General features: G+C 41.5%; 2 protein-coding genes across 2 annotated transcripts in view; both read left to right on the forward strand.

Annotated features, from left to right (window-relative positions):
* The window catches only part of LOC128516117 (zinc finger protein 850-like), a 196696-nt gene that overhangs the window by 57812 nt on the left and 115485 nt on the right, over positions 1-23399 (forward strand). The window lies entirely within an intron of this gene.
* Positions 21562-21979, forward strand: LOC128516143 (histone H3-like). The gene has a single exon (XM_053490451.1). It carries the CDS (start codon positions 21562-21564, stop codon positions 21970-21972), a length of 411 nt encoding a protein of 136 aa, XP_053346426.1. The 3' UTR covers positions 21973-21979.

Genomic DNA, 23399 nt, shown 5'->3' on the forward strand with positions numbered 1-23399 from the left:
GCACTTTGCACATATTAAAAAACAATATAACAAAACAAAGCATACTGCAACATGCACAACTAAAAAATTTATTATTACTTTACCAACCAGTAACCAAATTGAACTAATATTGTAATATAATAATTTATATATATGTATACATGTAATCACGTAATCTTGATTTTGAGTAGTGTAAGTTCAAAACTGGCAAATAATCATGCAATGATCAGAATAATGTGAATGTTTAAACTAACCTTATATTCCCATGTAATATGGGAATAGTAAGTAAACAAAAATTAAATACTAACTAACAAACATGATCAATTGATTGAATTAATCTGATTAAAGTCATTTCAATACTTTAATCAGATTTAAGCTGATTAAATATACCTCAATGCTTATCTTAGTTAAAATATAAGGGAAAAAATCATTAAAATAATCTGTTAAATTAATTAGTTATAAGCATAATCTAAATGAATAACCAGAACATATGTTAAAGTACTAATAGACAAATAATTTCTATAAATGTCTCTAGAATAGCTAAAGTCTCTAAAATATATAATGGACAGTTAAAAACAAATAAGACAAAATATACTGTGATGAGAATAATAAAAAAATAAATATAATTATGAAAATAGAATACTTACACATCTTGATGAGGAAATTTCAGAAAAATTAATTGCGGCTTCAACAAAACCTCAAGTCACCAGCGGTGGTCAATGGTCTGGTCAAGAAAAAGGAACAAACCAAATTTTCTCCAAAAAAGGGAAAGCATAAGACTTCGTAGGCCCAGACTTAAATAAATATGAGATGAAAAAAAAAAAAAGGAAAAAAAGGGAGATTACGCAATTGGGAGACGCTACATCAACCTAACCTAGGCAAAATTGGCTTACATCTAATAAATATTAAGTGATTTCTTGACTTAAGGAGGAGCAAACAATGATGTAAGTGTTAAATGAAGGTATATAAACCATGTAAAATAGGGAAGTTAGAGGAGGTGAGAGATAGACAGCTTCGCAGTTTGTCTGTTTGTCTTTTGGCTGGCCCAGTGCTGTCCATTTACTTTTGGCTGCAATAAACTCTTTTGCTATTTCAGTGCTTGAGTAGTTATTGATTTTGTTTTGGAAATTTGGCATAGTACACAACAAATTTGCCACGACATATTGGCGTTGTCGGCATAGGATACCCCGGCTGGTCGTTGCAGCCCCTTGGGGGTCGGCGACCCTACGCAGTCAGCGGAACTGCCGCGGCAATAGGAACAAGGTAAGCAGAAACCTGTTATTCAAATTCTGCTATAGTTTTCTGCTGTCTGTGGGGGTTGGGTGATTCTTGGGGGACGGCTGGCTGGCCCCGGGAACCAAATTATGTGGAAATTGAGTAATGTAATGTGTAATAATGTAATGCTTAATGCAATTTGAAGAAATAGCAAAAAAGTATGCGCTTATAAATTGATGTTGATTGATGTGCTTTGTGCTTTTGTGCTTGCTGAGCTGAGCTTGTTGTTATTTGTATTGTGTAAATGTGTAATTTTACAAGTAGGGTTGCCTTCAATTAACAAATAGTGTTGATTGGAAAAGTGGATAGAAATACTGGTAGGTAGGGTGTGTGATTGTGTAGGTGCGTGCATGCGTTGGCATGGAACAAGTAACCGTGTACTGCAATATACCTAGGTACCGTGGTAATATGTAGTATACAACTACGGTGTGAAAGGAAATCTCGTGGATACCGCTATCATCATGATACCATAGTATGTCCAGGTATAAAGATTGGCATGATAGATAGGGCTGAACGGGCGAGTGGAAAAATTCCAGCGGAAAATTCCTGTATAACCGCTGCTCTAGGGACTGGAAAATTCCTTTAGCAGGGCTAAGGTGACAGGTGGAAAAGTCCTGATCAGGTGGCTGGTGGGAATGCATGATTAGAAAATTAGAATAGATAGGTTTGATTTGTGGTTGTAATTCTGTGATTTTATGATGTTGCGATTGGTATAATGTCTTGAATTGTGAAACGTGTGGCAAGTGAAGAAAGAACCGGATAAAAATAGAATTTCTGAATATGTGGTAGCAGAAGATGGTTATTGGTTAAATTGGTACACTCATATAGTGCTATAAAAATATATGTAATAAATTTAATGTCTTATTAGTTGCATATACTTCCATACATACAAATATACAATATACATATAGTGTATTAGCACATACATGAATAGAAATAAGAGTAATGTTAGTAAAATAAGTAACATAAGTAACATAAGTAGAATAATTTTCTGTCTGTGGTGACAAATACAGCTATACCACTCCTGGAACATCTCTTAAGTGGGATCTGGCAGAGTTGGATAGAAGTATTTGCGCACGAGGGCAGAGGCTGCATGAGCTCTGGAGAGATAATCCGGAGACATAGCAAAACACATTAGTATATTATATGAGCTCTGGAGAGATAATCCAGAGACAAATAGAGTAATGGGGGATAATAGAGCACACAATAATCTGAGAAGAAGGAGACGAGGAACACAGTCACCAAGCACCAACCCTGTACACACACATGCCAATTTTTTTATTCCATATAATTACCAGATGGTTCCCTCACAAGCACCTATGTCCAACCAGCACTTACTCAGAATATCACGAGGCACGTAGCGAATGATGGAAGAACAATTATTTAGGAACGCACCATTTCCAGAACGTTTAATAGCTCTTGCATTAACTGCTATGAACGTAGAGAGCAGAAAAGGAGAGAGCAAAAGAGATGGAGAAATACCAGGTAGGTATGGTCACAGTCGAACAATGTAAAAAGTGAATGTATATTTAGTGCAGAGTGCAAGCAGAGACTCCGGCAGGACTAACTATGACAGCATAACTAAAAAGGGAGAGCCAGAAGGAACAGTACTTGAGGGCTTCCAGAGATGTAAGGCAACCAATCACCTTACTGTCAACAAACCTGAGTGATCAATGAGAGTGGGGAAGACAGCATACCAGTTCACCTAATACTCTACGTCCATGAGTCCCCCAGATCTGCTCCTTTACCTAAGGCAAATCTATTTATAAAAATGCTTGGCTAAATAAATAGGTTTTTAGCCTGGACTTAAACACTGAAACTGTGTCTGAGTCCCGAACACTATTTGGAAGACTATTCCATAACTTTGGGGCTTTGTAAGAAAAAGCTCTGCCCCCTGCTGTAGTTTTAATAATACGCGGTACTGACAAGCAGCCTGCATCCTTTGATCGAAGTAGGCGTGGCGGGTTGTAAAACACTAGCAGTTCATTCAGATACTGCGGCGCGAGACCATTTAATGCTTTATGCGTCAAGAGTAGCATTTTAAAAACAATGCGAAATTTCACAGGGAGCCAATGCAGTGAAGATAAGATAGGGGTGATGAGCTCATATCTTCTGGTTCTAGTGAGGACTCTCACTGCTGCATTCTGGACTAATTGAAGCTTGTTTAAGCACCTACTGTAGTTGAACAACCAGACAGTAAGGCGTTACAATAATCCAACCTAGACGTGATAAAAGCATAAACTAGTTTTTCTGCATCATTTGGTGACAATATGTTTCTTATCTTGGCAATATTTCTGAGGTGAAAGAATGCTATCCTGGTTATATTATCTACATGTGCTTCAAATGAAAGGCTTGAATCTATAATCACACCGAGGTCTTTTACTGTTGCACTTGATGGAACAGAAAGGCCATTTAAAATCACAGTGTGATCTAAATATATAAAGCTTTATTGTTGTGTTTGAATAAATCAGATCTACCACAGCAGATAATAAACTATGGTATGTCATAACCGAAGCAAACACTATGATTATGCCTCGTTTCGTTCGGTGTTGCTGCTAGGCACCGGACCACGCGCCTATTTGGAAATGTGGAAGTGATGTGTGGCCACTAGGAACTATGTGTTTCGCCTGCCATGTGGAAGACCCGGGTTCGATTCCCAGCCAGTGACCAAGAACAGTAATGCTGAGGGTTTCTAAATTATGTTGAAATGTAAATTATTGTGTCCTATTTATGATGTCGTCGATAATGATTATAATAAATATATTGTGGCGTGGGCGGGGTTTTGCACTAGTAACCATCATGCTTTGCGGGAGGGGTTGTTAGGTGTTCACCCTGTCGAGGAAAGGTGTTTGGGTTAGTGGCTTCGGCCAGGGTGTGTGTGTGTGAGTTAGAAGTGTATCTTTATTAATGTTGAATGTGTCGTTTATGCTGTTTCGTGCCATTGCTGATTAAATTACTCCCAGCCATTTGCATTGGGCAGCAAGGAAGCTCACTCGTCTCTCCAAGTTCATTCTTAGCGGTGAAAAATGCTACAATATAAATAATTTTCAAGTTAAATTTTTTTCACGCTCCAGCGATATGTAATGACAAATTTTCATTTCCTTTTTCGCTAAAGTGAACATCCGTTGTTCACTAGTTCCCTACAGCGCTACAGTTCGCTACTCTGTGCAGTTGAGTGCCGTTGATCAAAAGGCTGATAAACGTGCGCGCAGATATGAGCAGATTTATCAATAAAACTGCAGACATTCTACTCGCTGAATAAAACGCGACAGCGCGCTCTGAGCCGAGCACCCGCAGTCCCCCATTACTGTAATGCTTTCATTCACGATAGGTGGGAAGTCATCAAACCGGTTTCGCTGATGGGGGAATTGGCTGTATTGGGGGTTTTCAAACAAAATAACAAGACTGAGCTGACGTCTCTGCCTAAAATGTATTCCGCCAGCAAAACATAAAATAAATAAAAAATAAAATGTTAGATTTGTTAAAATGTTAGGTTCCAATTAAATCAGGCTTCATAGTTGGATTTGACACTTTGAGTATAATTCATACATTTACTGAATATCTTCAGATTTTTGTAAAATAATGAACACTGGTGTCTCCTAATTTCCTTCCTCCTTATTCCTATTTGTCCACATCACCATTCTTTCTTTGTATATTCTTTCGTTTTAATCTGTGTATTTAAAAGAAATATAGTTTGCATAAAGGCCTAAATTTTCCTTTTTATTTATGGACAGGTGTATTATGTTTGATCTGCATTATTGCATTATGTTTCAAGACATGCTTCCTTTACCTTAGTTAAATTTACATATGTACACCTTTGTCGGGAACCTTTTTGGCTTAGAGAGCCATGAATGCCACATATTTGAAAATTTAATTTCGTGAGAGCCATACAATATGTTTATAACTAAATACAAGTGAATGTGTGCGTTTACAATAACACTGTTATGCTGTTGCTAACCAATGATGAATAAAGTACTTCTTACCATTAATGCGATTTCTGGTGCTGCATGGTTTTGCGGATGGCTTTGTAGTCTGGTTGATACGTGGTGATACTCCCCACTTGTGTTTGCTTGCCAACTCTGCTTGCTGTCGTCCAAGTCTTTCCAAGTCTTCATTCAGTGACTTAAACTTATTCACCCACATGTCTGAGGCCTTCGGCTCAAAATCTCTGACGGAAAAACCGGGGATGTAACTCAGGTCGGCGCTGTCCACGGCACACTCGTGTGGATGGGTGATGAACTTAAAAAGACGAGTGCGCTTGCAAAATTCTCCAAAGCGAGCTTTGAATGACTGCAGGAGATTAGATGTGAAGCCCGCTAGCTGCTGAAGATGTTAAGCAGGGTCACTTGCTGTGCATGCATCTTTAAACTCCCCCAATTTTGCAAAGTGTAGTAAACAACCTGTTTCAATGTCAGCGATGAAGAGTTCTAGCTTGTTTTCAAATGCAAACACTGCTTGTTGAAGGGATAAGACTGTATTTCCAACACCTTGCATTTTAACATTAAGCTGGTTCAGATGTTCAGTCATGTCCACGAGATAGTAGAACTTCAGGAGCCACTCAGTGTTAGCTAACTCAGGATGCTCAACATTTTTCATTTCAAGAAAAGTCCGGATTTCACTCAGACAAGCCGCGAAACGGCTGAGCACCTTCCCTCTTGACAACCACAAAGACATCTGAGCACAAAGCGCCTGATGTAGGATGCAGTGAAAACTTAGGATGGGTCTCTTTTCATTTTCACGAAGAAGCGCTACGAATCCTCAGTTTTTCCCCACCATGCACTGAGCACCATCAGTACACACCGAAATAAGTTTATCCATTGGTAGATTTTTATCTTTAGCAAACTCAGTGAAAGACTTGAATAAATCCTCCCCTCTTGTTGTCCCTTTCATAGGCAAAACAGCAAGACTTTCCTCACGTAGTGTGTCACCGACAGCATACCTTGCAACCATGCTAAACTGGGATAAATGGCTTACATCTGTTGACTCATCCAAAGCGAGAGAAAAGAATGGTGCTGCATTAATGTCCTTCACTTGTGTTGCCTCAATTTGATTTGCCATCATGATGGTACGATCATGAACAGTTCTTGCCGACAGAGGCATGTCTTTTATTCGTTTGATTATCTTGTCTTTATCCGAAAAGTAGTCAAAAAGTTCATTGGCAACATAAAGCATGAATGTTTTGGCATACTCCCCATCTGTGAATGGCTTTCCGTTTCTCACAATTGCTAAAGCACCAGCAAAGCTAGCCGAATTCCAGTCACCTTGTTGGGTCCACACATGGAGTTGCTGCTTGCACTCTGCACAGTAGCTCTTGACATGCTTTCTTCCTGCTGTCCCCCGCAGGATATTTTGATGCAAATGTAGTACGGCGCGTGTCAAAGTGCCGCTTTATATTTGACCGTTTCATCGATGCAATTTTATCATTGCAAATTAGACACACTGCAGAACCTGCTCTCTCCACAAAGGCGAATTCCTCTGTCCATTCCTGCTGAAGAGTACGATAGTCCTCATCTTTTTATCTTTTAGCCATATTCTTTGATAAAAGGGTTTCTGCAGTTAGCTAGCTGACTTCTTAATTGACCTCAGAATGACCCGTGTACATTACGATTATCCAATAAAAATTTGGTGTTGTCCCGGAGGAGGGCTGTGATTGGCTGCATCCACCCGCGACCATGAACATGAGCAGGAAATGAATGGATTGAAATACATGAGAATGTTTTATATTTTTAACGTTATTTTATTTTTTTTATTAAAGATTTGTCTGTGAGCCAGATGCAGCCATCAAAAGAGCCACATCTGGCTCGTGAGCCATAGGTTCCCGACCCCTGCCTTACAGCGTGAACAGACTGAAATCTAATCCCACAAATAGAAAACAAATCATAAGATCAATAAAAAATAAAAGCTTAGAGATGACCATTTTGTCATATTTTTGTGTTCATTGGATTAAATTAAAACATAAGTATTTTTATTTCTGATATGTACATATATGTTACAATTATGGTCGTTAAGGAATTTTGTTTCTCCATTTAAACTTTTTATTTATTCATTTGTTTATTTATTTACATACAGTAAAGGCGTTTAAAAATTACCATGTTCAATAAGCTTCAATCTCTACAACAGGACAATGAGGTCTGCTAGAAGTGTAAGTTGATGAACGAAATCTTGCATGTGAACAGAGTGCTAAGCGTGGGAGTGGGGGTTCCCTTCTAAAGCCCTATCTATGGAAAGACGACAGTAGGGTGGTTAGTCAGCGGTTATCAGACACCATTGAAATTCGTATTGTGGAGTCTTACGATTTACCAGGCAAAACGAAAGAAAAATGTATGCGTTCTGAGCACAATGCATCAGGCAGTTTCAACAAATAATGGCGAAAAAGAAACTGCCTGAAACAATTTCCTATTACAACAGCAATAAAGTTGGCGTTGATGTTATGTCTGTATTCAATGTATTGTTAGTATTAGTGATTTGACTGAAACTAATTATCACTACATAAGTACCCTAACACCATTGATCATGAGTTTCAGCTGAAACTAAGTCCATACATGTAACAGAAAATATAGATGCAGATTCCAAATGTATAAATATGCAGCGCCCCCTCGAATAAATGTCTGCACATGATAATATACTAACAAACTGAATATAAAATCTAAGCTAAGAATTACATTTTTACATTCTTGTCCTGTCCTGTTGACAGAAATACGAGCATAATTTGTTCCGGAAGTGGGCTCGTATTCCAAAACACTCGTAAACCAAATTTAATTTTCCAATAAGAAATAATGGAAACTTAAATTATTCATTCTACAGCCCAAAAAAATTAATACATAAAAATAATTAATACAAAATATTAAGTAAAAGTAAAACAAATTAACCTGCACGTTACCTTTCAAAAAAGTTCAAAATAAATCCAGGCAGATAAGCGTTTCCCTTTGTGCATGCAGGCACTGTGTACGTGTGTGTGTGTGTGAGGCTAGAGTAAGTGGAGACTCTTGCTTTCAGCCCCTCGTGTCTCCCTTTCCCCATCTTACACATTAAACTTTCTTCTTTCATTTAAACACACTCATACACACATTAACGGAAAGACTGTTGTTCTGTACTAAATTAGTAAAGCTTCTCCGCTTTTTTTTATGTTGCTCGCGACAGCGTAACAGCTCGTTAATCCATGCTTGTGTAATGATGAGATGGACAAACTCGTCGATGCCTGTTCTTTTATTTTTTTGCATTGTCAGGTTATATTACAAACTTTCGGGTGGATCCTGCACTTAAATCCAACTAAAAAACTACTGAAGAACAAAACTCAGGCTCAATATTTTAACTTAAATCTGACATTCGCGTTCACACACACTGGACTGCATTACCCACAATGCATCTCCCGCACTGGACTACACTTCCGTAAACAGCGGTCATAAATCAACGTCTCTCTGTTTTATCTAAAAAAAGCAATAAACATCGCTAATGACACTCGTGTGAGCGCAAACTAACAGAATCACTGTTTCAGATAGGCTTGTACTATAGTGGATTCCTGTCAACAGGACAAGAACTTAAAAATGTAACGCTTATCTTAGATTTGGTTTATGATAATCTTATAGTAGAAAACACGAGGTAACTTTGACTATATTCATTTACTTAGGCGTTTACTGTAGGCTTTACGTAGGGGTCTGTCAGACAACAGTAATTTGTCTTCAGTCTGTCGAATTTAGCGGACGTGGACTCATCACTGTGCTTGTTGTAGCTGAAAAAAGGGATATTTAGCGATAATTTTACAGAAGCGAGTTCAGAACTAAATCACTGCTCCTGCTCCATCCGAGAGGTTCAGAAGCTTCAAACAGAATAAACGAACTAATGAACTTTCTCAAAACGATATAAAATTAAGTAGAGCTAAATCCCTAAATTTTAATGGTGCATGTTTTTTTAATAATAAAATAGTAAATATTAGGCATAAAATTGAGGTTTTGAAACCGAACAATATAATTGATGCAGATGGTAATCTAGCCATGTCAGATCAGAACCTAGAATACTTTACTGCCCTTGAAGAGAATGAACTAATTTCACTCATCTCTTGTGCAAATTCATCAACCTGTATATTAGATCCTGTACCGACACATTTTCTTAAACAGATAGTACCAGCAATAACAGAACCCCTGTTGAGAATAATTAATTCTTTACTCAGCATTGGTTATGTTCCAAAATCTTTTAAATTAGCAGTTATAAAACAAATAATTAAGAAACCTGACCTCGACCCCTGTCAGCTGTCCAGTTACAGGCCAATATCAAACCTCCCCTTTATCTCTAAGATTCTGGAAAAGATAGTAGCGGAGCAGCTATGCTCATATCTACATAGAAATGGCATACATGAACTGTATCAGTCAGGATTTAGGCCTTATCACAGTACAGAGACAGCACTCGTTAAAGTAGTAAATGACATCCTATTGGCCTCTGATCAGGGTTGTGTAACTATGCTTGTATTACTCGACCTCAGTGCAGCTTTTGACACCGTTGATCATGCTATTCTTCTTCACAGATTAGAAAATGTAGTAGGAATTAAGGGTACAGCCCTCTCCTGGCTCAGATCCTATCTGACCCATCGTTATCAGTATGTAGACTTAAATGGTCATTATTCTGCATGTTCTCTAGTGGGGTTTGGCGTTCCGCAGGGTTCAGTTTTAGGTCTACTGCTTTTTTCCCTTTACATGCTTCCTCTGGGTAACATAATCCGTAAGCATGGTATTAGTTTTCATTGTTATACTGACGATACACAGTTATATGTCTCAGCAAAACCTGATGAGAAAAAACAGCTTACTAAAATTGAGCAATGTGTGCAGGACATAAGAAATTGGATGCTAATTAACTTCCTTCTGCTTAATCCAGATAAGACAGAAGTTCTAGTCATAGGACCGCATACAGCTAAAAGTAAAATTTTAGATTACACCGTAACTTTAGATGGCCTTTCTGTTCCATCAAATGCAACAGTGAAAGACCTTGGTGTGATTATTGATTCCAGCCTTTCATTTGAAGCTCATGTAGATAATATTACCAGGATAGCATTCTTTCACCTCAGAAATATTGCCAGGATAAAAAATTTATTGTCGCTAAACAATGCAGAAAAACTAGTTCATGCTTTTATCACCTCTAGGTTGGACTATTGTAATGCCTTACTGTCTGGTTGTTCAGCTAGATGAATTAATAAGCGAGAGTCCTCACTAGAACCAGAAGATATGAGCACATCGCCCCTTATCTTATCTTCACTGCATTGGCTCTGCATTGGCTTCGCATTGATTTTAAAATACTACTCTTGACATATAAAGCATTAAATGGTCTCGCGCCGCAGTACCTGAGCCAACTGCTAGTGTCTTACGATCCGCCACACCTACTTCGATCAAAGGATGCAGGCTGCTTGTCAGTACCGCGTATTATGAAAAATACAGCTGGGGGCAGAGCTTTTTCTTACAAAGCCCCAAATTATGGAATAGTCTTCCAAATAGTGTTCGGGACTCAGACACAGTCTCAGTGTTTAAGTCCAGGCTAAAAACCTATTTATTTAGCCAAGCATTTTTATAAATAGATTTGCCATAGGTAAAGGAGCAGATCTGGGGGACTCATGGACGTAGAGTATTAGGTGAACTGGTATGTTTGGATGCTGTCTTCCTCACTCTCATTGATCACTCAGGTTTGCTGACGGTGAGGTGATTGTTTGCTTTACATCTCAGGAAGCCCTCATGTTTGTGTTTCCTTCTGGCTCTCCCTTTTAGTTATGCTGTCATAGTTAGTCCTGCCGGAGTCTCTGCTTGCACTCTACAGTTAATATACATTCACATTATACATTGTGTGACTGTGACCATACCTAACTGCCATCTCTCCTCTCCTGCCATCTCTCTTCTCTCCCCCCCCCTCTTTCTCTTTCCTCTCTCCTGTCTCCCTCTTTCACTCTTTCTCTCTCTCTGTCGAGCTACACATGTCGTTCCCGAGCTGCCAGTGATCCAGACTCCCTCTGCCCTCCGGACCTGTCTGACCCATCCTGGTGCCCCGCTTCTGGTTGAAGATCTCGTCACATGGATGCCTCGTGTGTCTCTCTGGGATGCGTCTGGTGTCTGGGGATGATTCTCTCTACCTAGAAAATGGTTCTGGCCTTGACTGGTGTTGGCAACTGTTTCTCTGGGGACTTGACAGTTCGATAGTTCAGGACTGGAACTTCTTACAAGTCTACCTGGGTCTTCAATAACTACCTGGACTCCATATTAACATCAATTAACATTAGCTATTATAGCTGAACTGCCTGCCACCCTACACACTGTATAAATGCGGATCATTTACTGCTTTCTGTTTCACCCAAATGAGGATGGGTTCCCTGTTGAGTCTGGTTCCTCTCAAGGTGTTTTCCCATTACCATCTCAGGGAGTTTTTCCTTGCCACTGTTGCCCTCGGCTTGCTCACCAGGGATAAACTGACCATTTTGATTCATACAAATTCACATTTCATACAAACTTAAATTAAATTAAATTCAATTTTATTTGTATAGCGCTTTTAGCAATTTTCATTGCCGCAAAGCAGCTTTACACAGTCAAAATAATTATTTAAGTTTGTATGAAATGTGAATTTGTATGAATAAATAATTCTTTTGATTGTGTAAAGCTGCTTTGTGGCAATGAAAATTGCTAAAAGCGCTATACAAATAAAATTGAATTGAATTGAATTACATTGATTAGATCGTGCATTGAGGTTGAAGGACCTTCATCTGTGGAGAAATCCCCAGGTATGTACTGTGAAAGAACTATGACAGTTTGTTACTCTAATGTAAAAAGGGGACGTGCATTATCACGTGCATCAGTATCTGTATGAAAATACAACCCATAAAATTCTTAATATTATCAAAGAAAAAACAATAATGCAGGTAAAAAAATGCCAAAGTAATACAACTAAGATCACAGTAGCCTATACATCATATGCAGTTAAATAAAATAAGCCTGCATAAAAACTTTAAAAATGTTCAAAAAGCCTTTAAGTGACAGAGATAGTAATTTATTAAGTTATATGAAAATAGTGAAAATAAATCATAGTGGTGACATAGTGGTGAAACTCACATTTCACCATGTTAGTGTCACTGGTCGCCCTTTATTAAGCGATAGAGCCAGCTCCTTAGATGGGGTGAGGGGTGGTGGTGCTGGGCTCCCTGCCAGTTAGATGGGCTTCAGCCTTCTTTCTATTATCTACATGACAAAAAGAATATACTAAACAGTGTTTAGTAAATAGTTCAGTGATCGTGTAATCAAATATTACCTTTTTGCAGAACGTTCTTATGGCTCCAGATGGATTCAAGATGGCGCCGGTGAGGTCGGCTGCCGTCACGACTGCTCCGACCACCTTTTCTTTGTTTTTGTTCTTTAAGTTAGTTTACAGCGTTTTAAAACCGCCCAAATTACCACCATGGGGTACATTAGTTATGATAGAGACACTCTTGTTTCTATTGGTATACAATGTACTCACAATTCGACGTTTTTAACTCCGGATCCGAGCTGGCCGAGTGAGATCCTGAGGGACAACAAAGGACGCGACGCGAAGCGGCCCCGAGGGAAACGAGCCGGCGTCAGGAACAGGCTGAGAGCCCGTGACCACCGCACACCTCTGCCTAGCATCCTGCTCGCCAACGTCCAGTCACTGGAAAACAAGCTTGATGACCTCAGGGCCAGGATAAAGTTCCAGAGACATTCGGGACTGCAATCTCCTCTGCTTCACCGAGACATGGCTGAACCCAGCGGTGCCGGACCACGCCATCCAGCCGGCCGAGTTCTTCTCGGTTCACTGCATGGACAGGACGCGAGACTCGGGGAAGTCAAGGGGAGGTGGCGTGTGTTTAATGGTGAACAGCAGCTGGTGCAACAGCGCGAGCGTTGTTCCTCTCACACGCTCCTGCACACCAAACCTGGAACTACTGTCCATCATGTGTCGTCCTTTTTACCTTCCTCGGGAGTTTACATCGGTCATAATCAGCGCCGTTTATATTCCACCACAAGCGGACACGGACACTGCCTTATGCGAGCTGCATGAGGCACTCATACAACAACAAACACAACACCGAGACGCTGCGCATATTGTGGCGGGGGACTTTAATAGTGCCAACCTCAAAAGCGCAGCGCCGAACTTTTATCAGCACATCACCTGCCCCACCAGGGGCGAAAGGACACTGGACCACTGCTATACAACTGTCAAGGCTGCGTCATACAGCGTCCGGAAGGCGGTGAAAGAGGCGAAGCAGCGCTACGGGAGGAAACTAGAGTCACAGCTCCAACAGAGTGACTCTAGGAGCCTGTGGCAGGGATTAAGGACAATAACGGACTATAAAACACCAACAACCAGTATGACGAACGCGGACGTGACTCTGGCAGACGAGCTGAACACTTTCGATGCTCGCTTCGAGGCTGCAGCTAAGGACGCTAGCGATGCTAATGCTAACGGCTGCAGACAGGAAGTCACTGCCAGCACCGGAAGCGCGTTCATCATCACCGAGCATGACGTGAGGAGAGCCTACAGAAGAGTGAACACCAGGAAAGCAGCAGGACCAGACGGCATCTCGGGCCGTATCCTCAGAGCCTGCGCAGACTAGCTAGCACCTGTGTTCACTGAGATATTCAACATCTGTTTATCTAAGTTGGTGATCCCCACATGCTTCAAAGAGTCCATTATTGTTCCTGTCCCAAAGAAACCACATCCTGCTTCTCTTAATGACTATCGCCCTGTAGCCCTCACTTCAGTAGTGATGGAGTGCTTTGAACGCCTGGTCAGAGACTTCATCATTTCTTCACTACCAGACACACTGGACCCACTACAGTTTGCATACCGTCCAAACCGTTCCACGGACGATGCAATCTCACATCTCCTCCATACATCTCTCACTCACCTGGACACTCGGAGGGGGAATTATGTGAAAATGCTCTTCATCGACTACAGCTCTGCATTTAATACCATAATTTCCTCCACACTTACCACCAAGCTGGAGCACCTTGGACTCAGCTCATCCATGTGTCAGTGGATCTCCAATTTTTTGACTGGTAGACCACAGGCAGTAAGGATGGGCAGACATGTCTCAGCCTCCATCACTCTCAGTACTGGAGCCCCCCAGGGTTGTGTTCTGAGCCCCCTGCTGTACTCTCTGTACACCTATGACTGCGTGGCCACTACCAACTCCACCACTGTCATCAAGTTTGCTGACGACACTGTCGTGGTGGGCCTGATCACCAACAACGATGAGACGGCCTACCTGGAGGAGGTTGGAAATCTGGAGAACTGGTGCCAGAGAAACAAATCTCCTCCTGAACGTCAGCAAGACAAAGGAGCTGATAGTGGACTTCAGTACAAAGCAGGTGAGGAACTACCAGACCCCCATCATCAACAGGAGCCCAGTGGAGAGAGTGGACAGCTTCCGATACCTCGGTGTTTACATCACGCAGGACCTGGCATGGTCCTGTCACATCAACACCGTGGTAAAAAAAGGCCCGGCAGCATCTGTACCACCTCAGGCACTTGAGAGACTTTAGACTGCCCTCCAAGGTGCTCAGGAATTTCTACTCCTGCACCATAGAGAGCATCCTGACGGAAAACATCACGACCTGGTTCGAGAACAGCACCATGCAGGACAGACGAGCTCTACAGAGGGTGGTGCGATCAGCTGAGCGCATCATCCGCACCGAGCTCCCTGACCTGCACTCAATCTACACCAAGCGGTGCTGGACCAAGGCCAGGAAGGTCATGAAGGACCTCAGCCACCCCAACAATGGACTGTTCACTCTGTTGCGGTCTGGGAAGCGATTCCGCTCTCTGAGGGCCAATACAGAGAGACTGAGGAGGAGCTTCTTCCCGCAGGCGATAAGGTCTCTCAACCACACCACTATGCAGAATTACCACAATATTTTCACAATTTTTACAATCAATCAATCAATCAATTTTTATACATACATGGACACTATGGACAACTCCACGCACATCTACACTACATGTTTACGTTTACATTCTGGACCATTGCACAAAGACACTTTAATAACCTTGGCACAAAGTCACTTTTTCTATGCATATTTGCACACCATTATATTTCTATTTGTACAGCACATTTCTATTTCCAGTTTCGATTTTTAGTTCTATTTTTCCTAGTTAAATTTTATTTTATTTATTTTATTTTTTTATTTAAATTTTCTATCATATTTCTTTTATTCATATTTATTACTATTACTGTATAAGCTTCGATTCTCTTTTTAAGGTCACTGGCGGTCGTGTAAGCATTTCACTACATTTCGTACTGTGTATGACTGTGTATGTGACAAATAAAATTTGAATTTGAATTTGAATTAAAATTAGTAAGTTTACTAGCCCGAGGTAATACTGCCTCTGATTTTATTCCAGTTTATCTGTTCAGTTTTTTTTCACTTGGCTCAGGTACAGAAGAGGAGAGGTGCTGGTCATCATCATCACTGACCCTGAGGCTGCTGGATCCAGACTCTCTGTCCCTGACCGTAATGTTACAGCTGTCAGAGTCTGTGGAACTGTAATTTCCCCTCACGCCAAAGGCATAATCTGCTATTTCTGAAAATTTCACAGCATCTGCTTTTAAAGCTTTTTCTTCTTGTCGCATACATCAAATTCAAATCAAATTCAAATTTTATTTGTCACATACACAAACATACACAGTACGAAATGTAGTGAAATGCATTATACGACTGCCATTGACCCTAAAAAAGAATTAAAGTTTACAAATAAGAAATAAATATGAATAAAAGAAATACGATAGAAATTAAATAAAAAAAATTAAATTAAACTAGGAAAAATAGAACTAAAAATAAAAATAGAAATGTGCTAGGAAAAATAGAACTAAAAATAAAAATAGAAATATGATGTACAAAAATAGAAATATACTGTACAAATTGAAATATACTGTACTGTGTGTGCAAATATGCATAGAATACATTTTCAGCTCCACATTTTCTTTTTTAAAATTTTCATCCTCCTCAGCAGACATGCGCAGCAACTCATAAAGGGCAACATGCTGTACGTACATGATGTTATATACAACATAGTGGTGGCCGTTACAAAACACACGCACTTTGTCGGCGTTGCCCGAACGATTAATGCACTCATCTATCTGCGTAAAAAAGAGATGCAATATTATAGTTTCCGTCATTTTAAAAATAAATTTACGTACTGACTGGGCCGGGCCACATTGAACAGCGGCCCACCGGGAAAACGCCCGGTGCTCCAGACAGCCAGTCCGCCACTGCCTAGCACGTTATTGCTAGCTGTAGCTGCGGTCCGTACAGAAGGTATCCAGGGAAACTAATCGATGTTAAAAGATAAGCCAATAGATGCGCAGGTCCAACCCACTGGCGCTGATTGACAGAACTACTCATTCTGCTGAAAAGTCGCATTATGAAATAAATAGGCCACTGTGAAAAACGGGATTTAAAAATAAAAACTGACTTTGAAAAAATGACATTTTTAAATAAAAACAGCATAAATTCAATAAAATGCCTCTGCAATAATCTCTGTTATTGGGAAAAGTAATTTGCAGAGTGCAATATATTTCACAATAATAAGCTTTTTTTAAAAAAAAAAAAAATATGTTCCATTATTTCACAATATCATTCTCATATTACATGTATGTGTCTTATTTATTCATAAAGTAATTCATTTCATCATGTCCTATTTATTTATTTAATTTTGAACACTTTGGAGTTCCATTTGAACCAGCCAAGACTGCGCCCAAGAATTTTTGGTTAGTTTATCCCGAGCTCGTATCCACCGGCAGCCAGAGCTTTCTTTAGGGCAAAAAGAAATTTTTTTTTTTTATTCTTTTTGCCCTAAAGAAAGCTCTGGCTGCCGGTGGATACGAAGTTCCTCGTCAAGCTCACCATCAACAATCTGGTGAAAAAAACAGTCTTGGTTCAGACAAAAGGCACCAGCGCGTCTGGCTCTTACAAGCTGAACAAGAAGCAGACCGAAGCTAAGAAAACTGCACCGAAAGTGAAGAAGCCGGCCGCCAAAAAGCCTGCAGCGGCGAAGAAGCCCAAAAAGGTAGCGGCCAAGAAACACGCCGCCGCCAAGAAGTCTTCTAAGAAAGCGAAAAAACCCGCCGCCGCGAAGAAGTCTCCTAAGAAAGCGAAGAAACCCTTTGCCACCAAGAGCCCCAAGAAGGCAAAAAAGCCAGCGACCCCTAAAAAAGAAACAAAGAGCCTCAAGAAGGTGAAGGCAGTTAAGCCCAAGACTGCCAAGCCCAAAGCATCCAAGGCTGCCAAGCCTAAAGTGCCCAAGGCGAAAAAGGCACACCCTAAAAAGAAGTAAACATGTTAAGTTTATTTCTTTCATATTTTCCTTCTAAACGGCTCTTTTAAGAGCCACCCACTTTGTCGTTTAATGGGCAATAATCAATTTTTTTTTGTCAAACTACATGAATAGAATAACCATGTAATTAATACCATTAGATTCTATGGAATCCCATGATTTAAAGATTTTGTTAAGGTATACAGTTTAGTCTGGTCATGTAGAGAGTATATTGAAATGCATGCGTGTAAACCAAAAGTATAAAAGTTTTTTTTTTAAATAATGCGTGTAAAATGAGAGCATCAAAACTCATCTATTTCTGTTATCTTTTGACGAGAAAGGGGGCGGGGTTGAAGATAAATCGGAATTCGATGGCGTGTGATTGGTTAGTTTGTCACAACGGTTGTAGCCAAAGAGGATGCAGCAGTTTAGGATATATTAAAGAGCGCTAGAAAATGAATGCTTACATTTTCGGTTCTTTTTGAACACGTTGTCGTAGTGAATCATGTCTGAAAGAGGCAAAACCGGCGGAAAAGCCCGTGCCAAGGCTAAGACTCGCTCATCCCGAGCTGGACTGCAGTTCCCTGTGGGCAGGGGCGTAGATTTAGGGTGGACGGAGGAGATGTGTCCCCACCAATATCCTCTGACTATTGAAATGTCCCCACCAATAATTTAATCCACTTATAGTATAATATATAAATAAATAAATAATCGTGCTGTCAACATTAACCTAGACACGCAGAAAGGGATAAATCATGTTCTCTTCTTGAGTCCTCCCGCCCCCAAAACACATATAAACATTTTTATTGGCTGTTCCTTTCCCTGCTATCATGTGAGGGCTATGGCTGCGTTCAGATACAAGCAGTGCCAAAAGCAGTGGATTATTTTTTCCCGTGCAAGAAGGTGTGTTGGGGGACATAAATGTGAGGATGGCGGCAGCAAAAAAAAAGTAGCTGGACATAAGGAGCTTTTTTTTTTAAAGAAAAGTGTAAGCCACTTTAAGTTTGCTAGTGAATTCATTAAAGTCCATCAACAGTTAACATTAATGCTAGTGGGTTTCTTTATAGCAGGGCAGGCTATAGTCTGTGAATACGGATTTAAAACTAACAGCAGATTAAACAGTTAATGTAAAAGTATAAATATGGTCCCTGTCAGTTCTCCTAATCTAATGATGACTATTTGTCAGAAATCAGTCTTGTGAAAGAAATTGATATGCTCTAAAAGTTCAGCTAGCCATGTTCAAGATCAAATACAATTTCAAATCTAGTACAGAAGTGGCTACAATCATAAAAGAAATGCCAGTGAAGGTGAGGGGTCTATCTGATCAAATTGAAACCCTTGTCGGGCTACTTTTAGTTATCCCGGTGTCATCAGCTGAAGCTGAAAGTACTCACATCAACAATGACACAAATGAGATTGAACAATTCTGCTGTATGCCATGTCCACCAGAACAGTCTGGACAATATTGATGTCAAACCATGGGCGTCGCTAGGCCATTTTTAGGGGGGCTTTATCCCCCCTAACATTTGTACTCAGCCCTCCTAAAAATTCTCCATGAACTCCTCACAAATTGCAGATCGCCCATCGTCCCCTTTAAATTTCATATGAAAGCGGCGGCAGACTTCGGCTCCTACCCATCTTTCAGCGCGGTCTTCAATTCGCCATCACAGGGGGAGGATTAAGGCAAGGTGTGTGTATCTGCATCGGTGCAGTCATGTTCAGTGCAGTGTTCGCCCTCATCACACCAGCTGTTTTCTCCAGTGAAAATGAAGCCCTTAATACATACTCTATAAACCTATAGTCTACTTTATAAAACAATCATGCCGTTGCTGTTTTTAATTGGAAAACCTAACTGTCTATATAAAACATTACACAGTGCATATGGCATTAACTACCATAGAGATCTGCACATAAATGATTAAAAATAGTGACAGACAGCATTCAGTGCACTCGCTTTAACTGCATAGCAGTGTGATTTACAGAGATAGAAAAATCCTTTTTTTTTGTAATAAATGTATTGTATTAAATAATGTCCCAAATTGTAAAATACATTTATTAGCCTTAGAGTAGGGTTTTTGTCACCTTGATTTAGAAAAAGTTACTTTTTTTAATGAATAGAAACAAAAAAAGAATTATATTTAAAAGATGCTTTGTTTATTACATTAAAACAATGTTTGTCTATATAAATGAATTTAAATAAATAGCCTAGTAGCTATGACATTTTAAGGGGTTGAATAGAGAACCTACTGTCTTATTTATGTAGCTAAAACACTCAATTAAACTAGATAACATGATAAAAGTTTTAATATTTATATTTAACTGTATTAAGGCTTTCAAGTCACATGAAAAAAAAAAGATGTTCTATTCTTAGCTGCTGCTCATTGGGAGACCTACTCCCATGTGACTTAAAGAACCTTCCATCTCCAGTTCTCTGTTCAGTTCTCCAGTTCAGTTCTCTAAAAGCGCAGCCTCTCAGGCACTTTAACACGGTGTTCCCAACATGGGCTGGTGTCATAGGTCCCCATCAATGTCCAGAGCAAATCTACGCCCTTGCCTGTGGGCCGTGTCCACAGGCTCCTCCGTAAAGGTAACTACGCTGAGCGCGTTGGTGCCGGCGCTCCGGTCTACTTGGCCGCTGTGCTGGAGTATCTGACTGCTGAGATTCTGGAGTTGGCTGGTAACGCCGTTCGCGACAACAAGAAGACCCGTATCATTCCCCGGCACCTGCAGCTCGCCGTGCGTAACGATGAGGAGCTGAACAAACTGCTCGGCGGAGTGACCATCGCTCAGGGTGGTGTGCTGCCTAACATCCAGGCTGTGCTTCTGCCCAAGAAGACCGAGAAGGCGGCCAAAACCAAGTAATTTTACCCACTTCTGCGTTTGTCAGTATCCAAAGGCTCTTTTAAGAGCCACCCATTTTTCTCCTAAAGATGCGTTTTTCCGTATCAGTTCACCAACACTGTTGTAACACGTATGAATAGGAATTATAAATATTTTGTAATATGTTATCTGGAAGAATGAGAATTGATCATTAGAGATCTCTTCTATAAATTCAAATTTTATTTGTCACATACACATTATGATATGCAGTGAAATGCTTATATGACTGCCAGTGACCTTAAAAAATAAAAGCTTATAAATATGAATTAAAGAAATACGTTAGAAAATAAAATTAACTAGTAAAATATGCTGTCCAAAGTAAAATATACTTTACAAATAAGAACAAAATATTAATATAGCAAATATGTTAAATGTAATTCTTGTGTAATGTAATATGTGTAACTATTAGCATCAGTAATTCTATCAGTTCAGTCAATTGAATCGTTTCAGTTAAATGTGAATTTTATCTGTTTTAGTTGAGCAGGAGTATCATTAAGAACATGAGATCAGAATAGTATATTTAGGGTGGAACCAATGTTTTCCAGTAAGGGGAACACTATATGCTTGTCCATGTGAGAGTTGTGTTCGGCAGACAGTACTATTTTGAGCTACATTGTTGTGCAGAAATGTTTTATGAAGATTTGTATGGAATGAATACATATAAAGATTTGATACTGTTAATCATTTGGAAACTAAAACCCCTTGGGGCTTTTAGAATGAGAATAAAAAGTAAAACGATGATAAAGGAAATGTGCATGAGATTAAATTTGCTACCATGTTTAAACGTTTCATTATAAATGTGATCATTTTGAAATGTATATGTACAAAACAATTCATATCCTTGTAAATAATATTAAATAAAATTTGTTTTGAAACGCACACAGCCCGCTCGGTTTTGCATAAAGGTAATATTAGAGTTTTAAACCAGGTCGGTGGTAGAAGAGGAGCCAATAAAAGAGGAGCCTCGGTACGTAACGCGTCGGGTGACATAACGCGTTGGAACCAATAACAGGCGGCGCTTTCACGACGCCCAATCAGCGCAGCCGAGCGTTAGGCTGTAAATAGGCTGCGTTCCCTCGTCTCACTCAACGTATTTTTTTTTTTTGAAGCAGCACAGACAACTCATAAGTTATGGCCAGAACCAAGCAGACCGCGCGTAAATCCACCGGCGGTAAGGCGCCTAGGAAGCAGCTCGCCACTAAAGCCGCCCATAAGAGCGCGCCGGCTACCGGCGGTGTGAAGAAGCCTCACCGCTACAGGCCCGGCACTGTGGCTCTGAGGGAGATTCGCCGTTACCAGAAGTCTACCGAGCTGCTCATCCGTAAGCTGCCGTTCCAGCGCCTGGTGAGAGAAATCGCCCAGGACTTCAAAACCGATTTGCGTTTTCAGAGCTCGGCTGTCATGGCCCTGCAGGAGGCGAGCGAGGCCTATCTGGTCGGTCTGTTCGAAGACACCAATCTGTGCGCTATTCACGCCAAGAGAGTGACCATCATGCCCAAGGACATTCAGCTGGCCCGCCGTATTCGCGGAGAGCGCGCTTAAACATTGAATTCCCGTTTAGTCCTCACAAAGGCTCTTTTCAGAGCCATCTCATTGTTTCGAAAAAGTCGGCATGTTTTAGTGAAAAGCTTACGCAATAGATCATGTATCTATATTGTGGCGTGGGCGGGGCGGCGGCTGACGACCAGCATGCCTTGCAGGGATGTCGGTGTGTGTTCACCATGTTGGGGAAAGGTGTTTGGGTTGGTGGCTTAGGCCCTGTTTGTGTGAGGGGTGTGTGACGTGTGAAATGTGCTCCAGTTCATGCTAGTGCTGTATTGGATGTAGGCTCCTGAGTGAAGGTGCTGCTCATGCCATACCTGCTGTGTGCTGAATAAAGTACTCCCAGCCATTGCATTGGGCAGCAAATAAGCTCACTCGTCTCTCCACCATCCTTTCAGGCGATAAAAACGCCACATTGGTGTCAGAAGTGGGATGGAGAGTAACGGGTTCGAGCGCACAACGGAAGATCTACTGAAAATCCAAGCGGGCCGCCGAGTAGCAGAGCGACTACTCGCACGGAAGAAGCGCTTTCCTGACGGAGCTAGCGCGAGCACACCACGTCAGCCAACGCGGAGCGGGAAGAATAAAATCCCGGCGCTGGATCTCGGGGCGGAGGCTGGCACTGCGCCGGAGCAAGCTACAGCTCCGTGCGCTGTTAGCTGGCAAAGCGTCCTGCTGCTGCGCGAGGCCGAGCGCGCTGAGCCCATATCGGCGGTACATCACGGCGGAAGAGCCGAGCGACCGCCCACAGCTCAGTGGCGCTCGGTTCGTGAACCTAGCCGGGGACAGGGCTACCCGTCGCGGCTAGGCAACAAGCAGCGCTCCGACGTTTCACGGCGAGGCCGAGGCACGGGACAGCGTACACCAGCAGCCGCTAGACTAGTGCCGGGAGGACGCGTGGTAAGCCGCGCTGGGCTCTACATTGACTGTGTGCTGGATGGCGTCTTACTGCGGGCGCTCGTGGACACCGGCTCCACTGTTTCGCTGCTGCGCTCTGGAGTACTGGGGCAAAGCAAGCGTGTTCGCCGACGGCCTGATCCTGCCTTCACCATCCGCACCGTTGCTGGGGGCTGCGTCAAGGTACGGGCGTGTCGCACAGCGCGAGTCCAGGTGGGTGGTCGAACTTTTACACACCAGTTCTTAGTGGGGAATGTCGAGGAGGACTGCGTTTTAGGGTTGGACATTTTAGAGAGATGGGGTGCGGTGCTGAACTTGTCTGGCGGGACTCTGCGTGGTAACTTCGGGGTAGCCAGGTTGCTCGGACCCAAGCCACAGTCGGACAGGTTAGCAGCACACACCCGGGGGGCGGAACTTCCGGTAGCAGACCGAGCGGGAAACCCTCGGTGCTGCGAGCGAGTGGAGCGCCGTGACGACGTAGAACCCTCGACGCCGAACATTTCCCCCGTGCAGTCCTCTAGGCCCTCCCG

The sequence above is a fragment of the Clarias gariepinus genome, chromosome 28 (assembly GCF_024256425.1).
Source record: "Clarias gariepinus isolate MV-2021 ecotype Netherlands chromosome 28, CGAR_prim_01v2, whole genome shotgun sequence".
NCBI classification, from domain to species: Eukaryota; Metazoa; Chordata; class Actinopteri; order Siluriformes; family Clariidae; genus Clarias; species Clarias gariepinus.

What these genes read in the sequence shown, in the direction of transcription:
- LOC128516143 (XM_053490451.1), top strand. Translation starts at nt 21,562, where the DNA reads ATGGCCAGAACCAAGCAGACCGCGCGTAAATCCACCGGCGGTAAGGCG.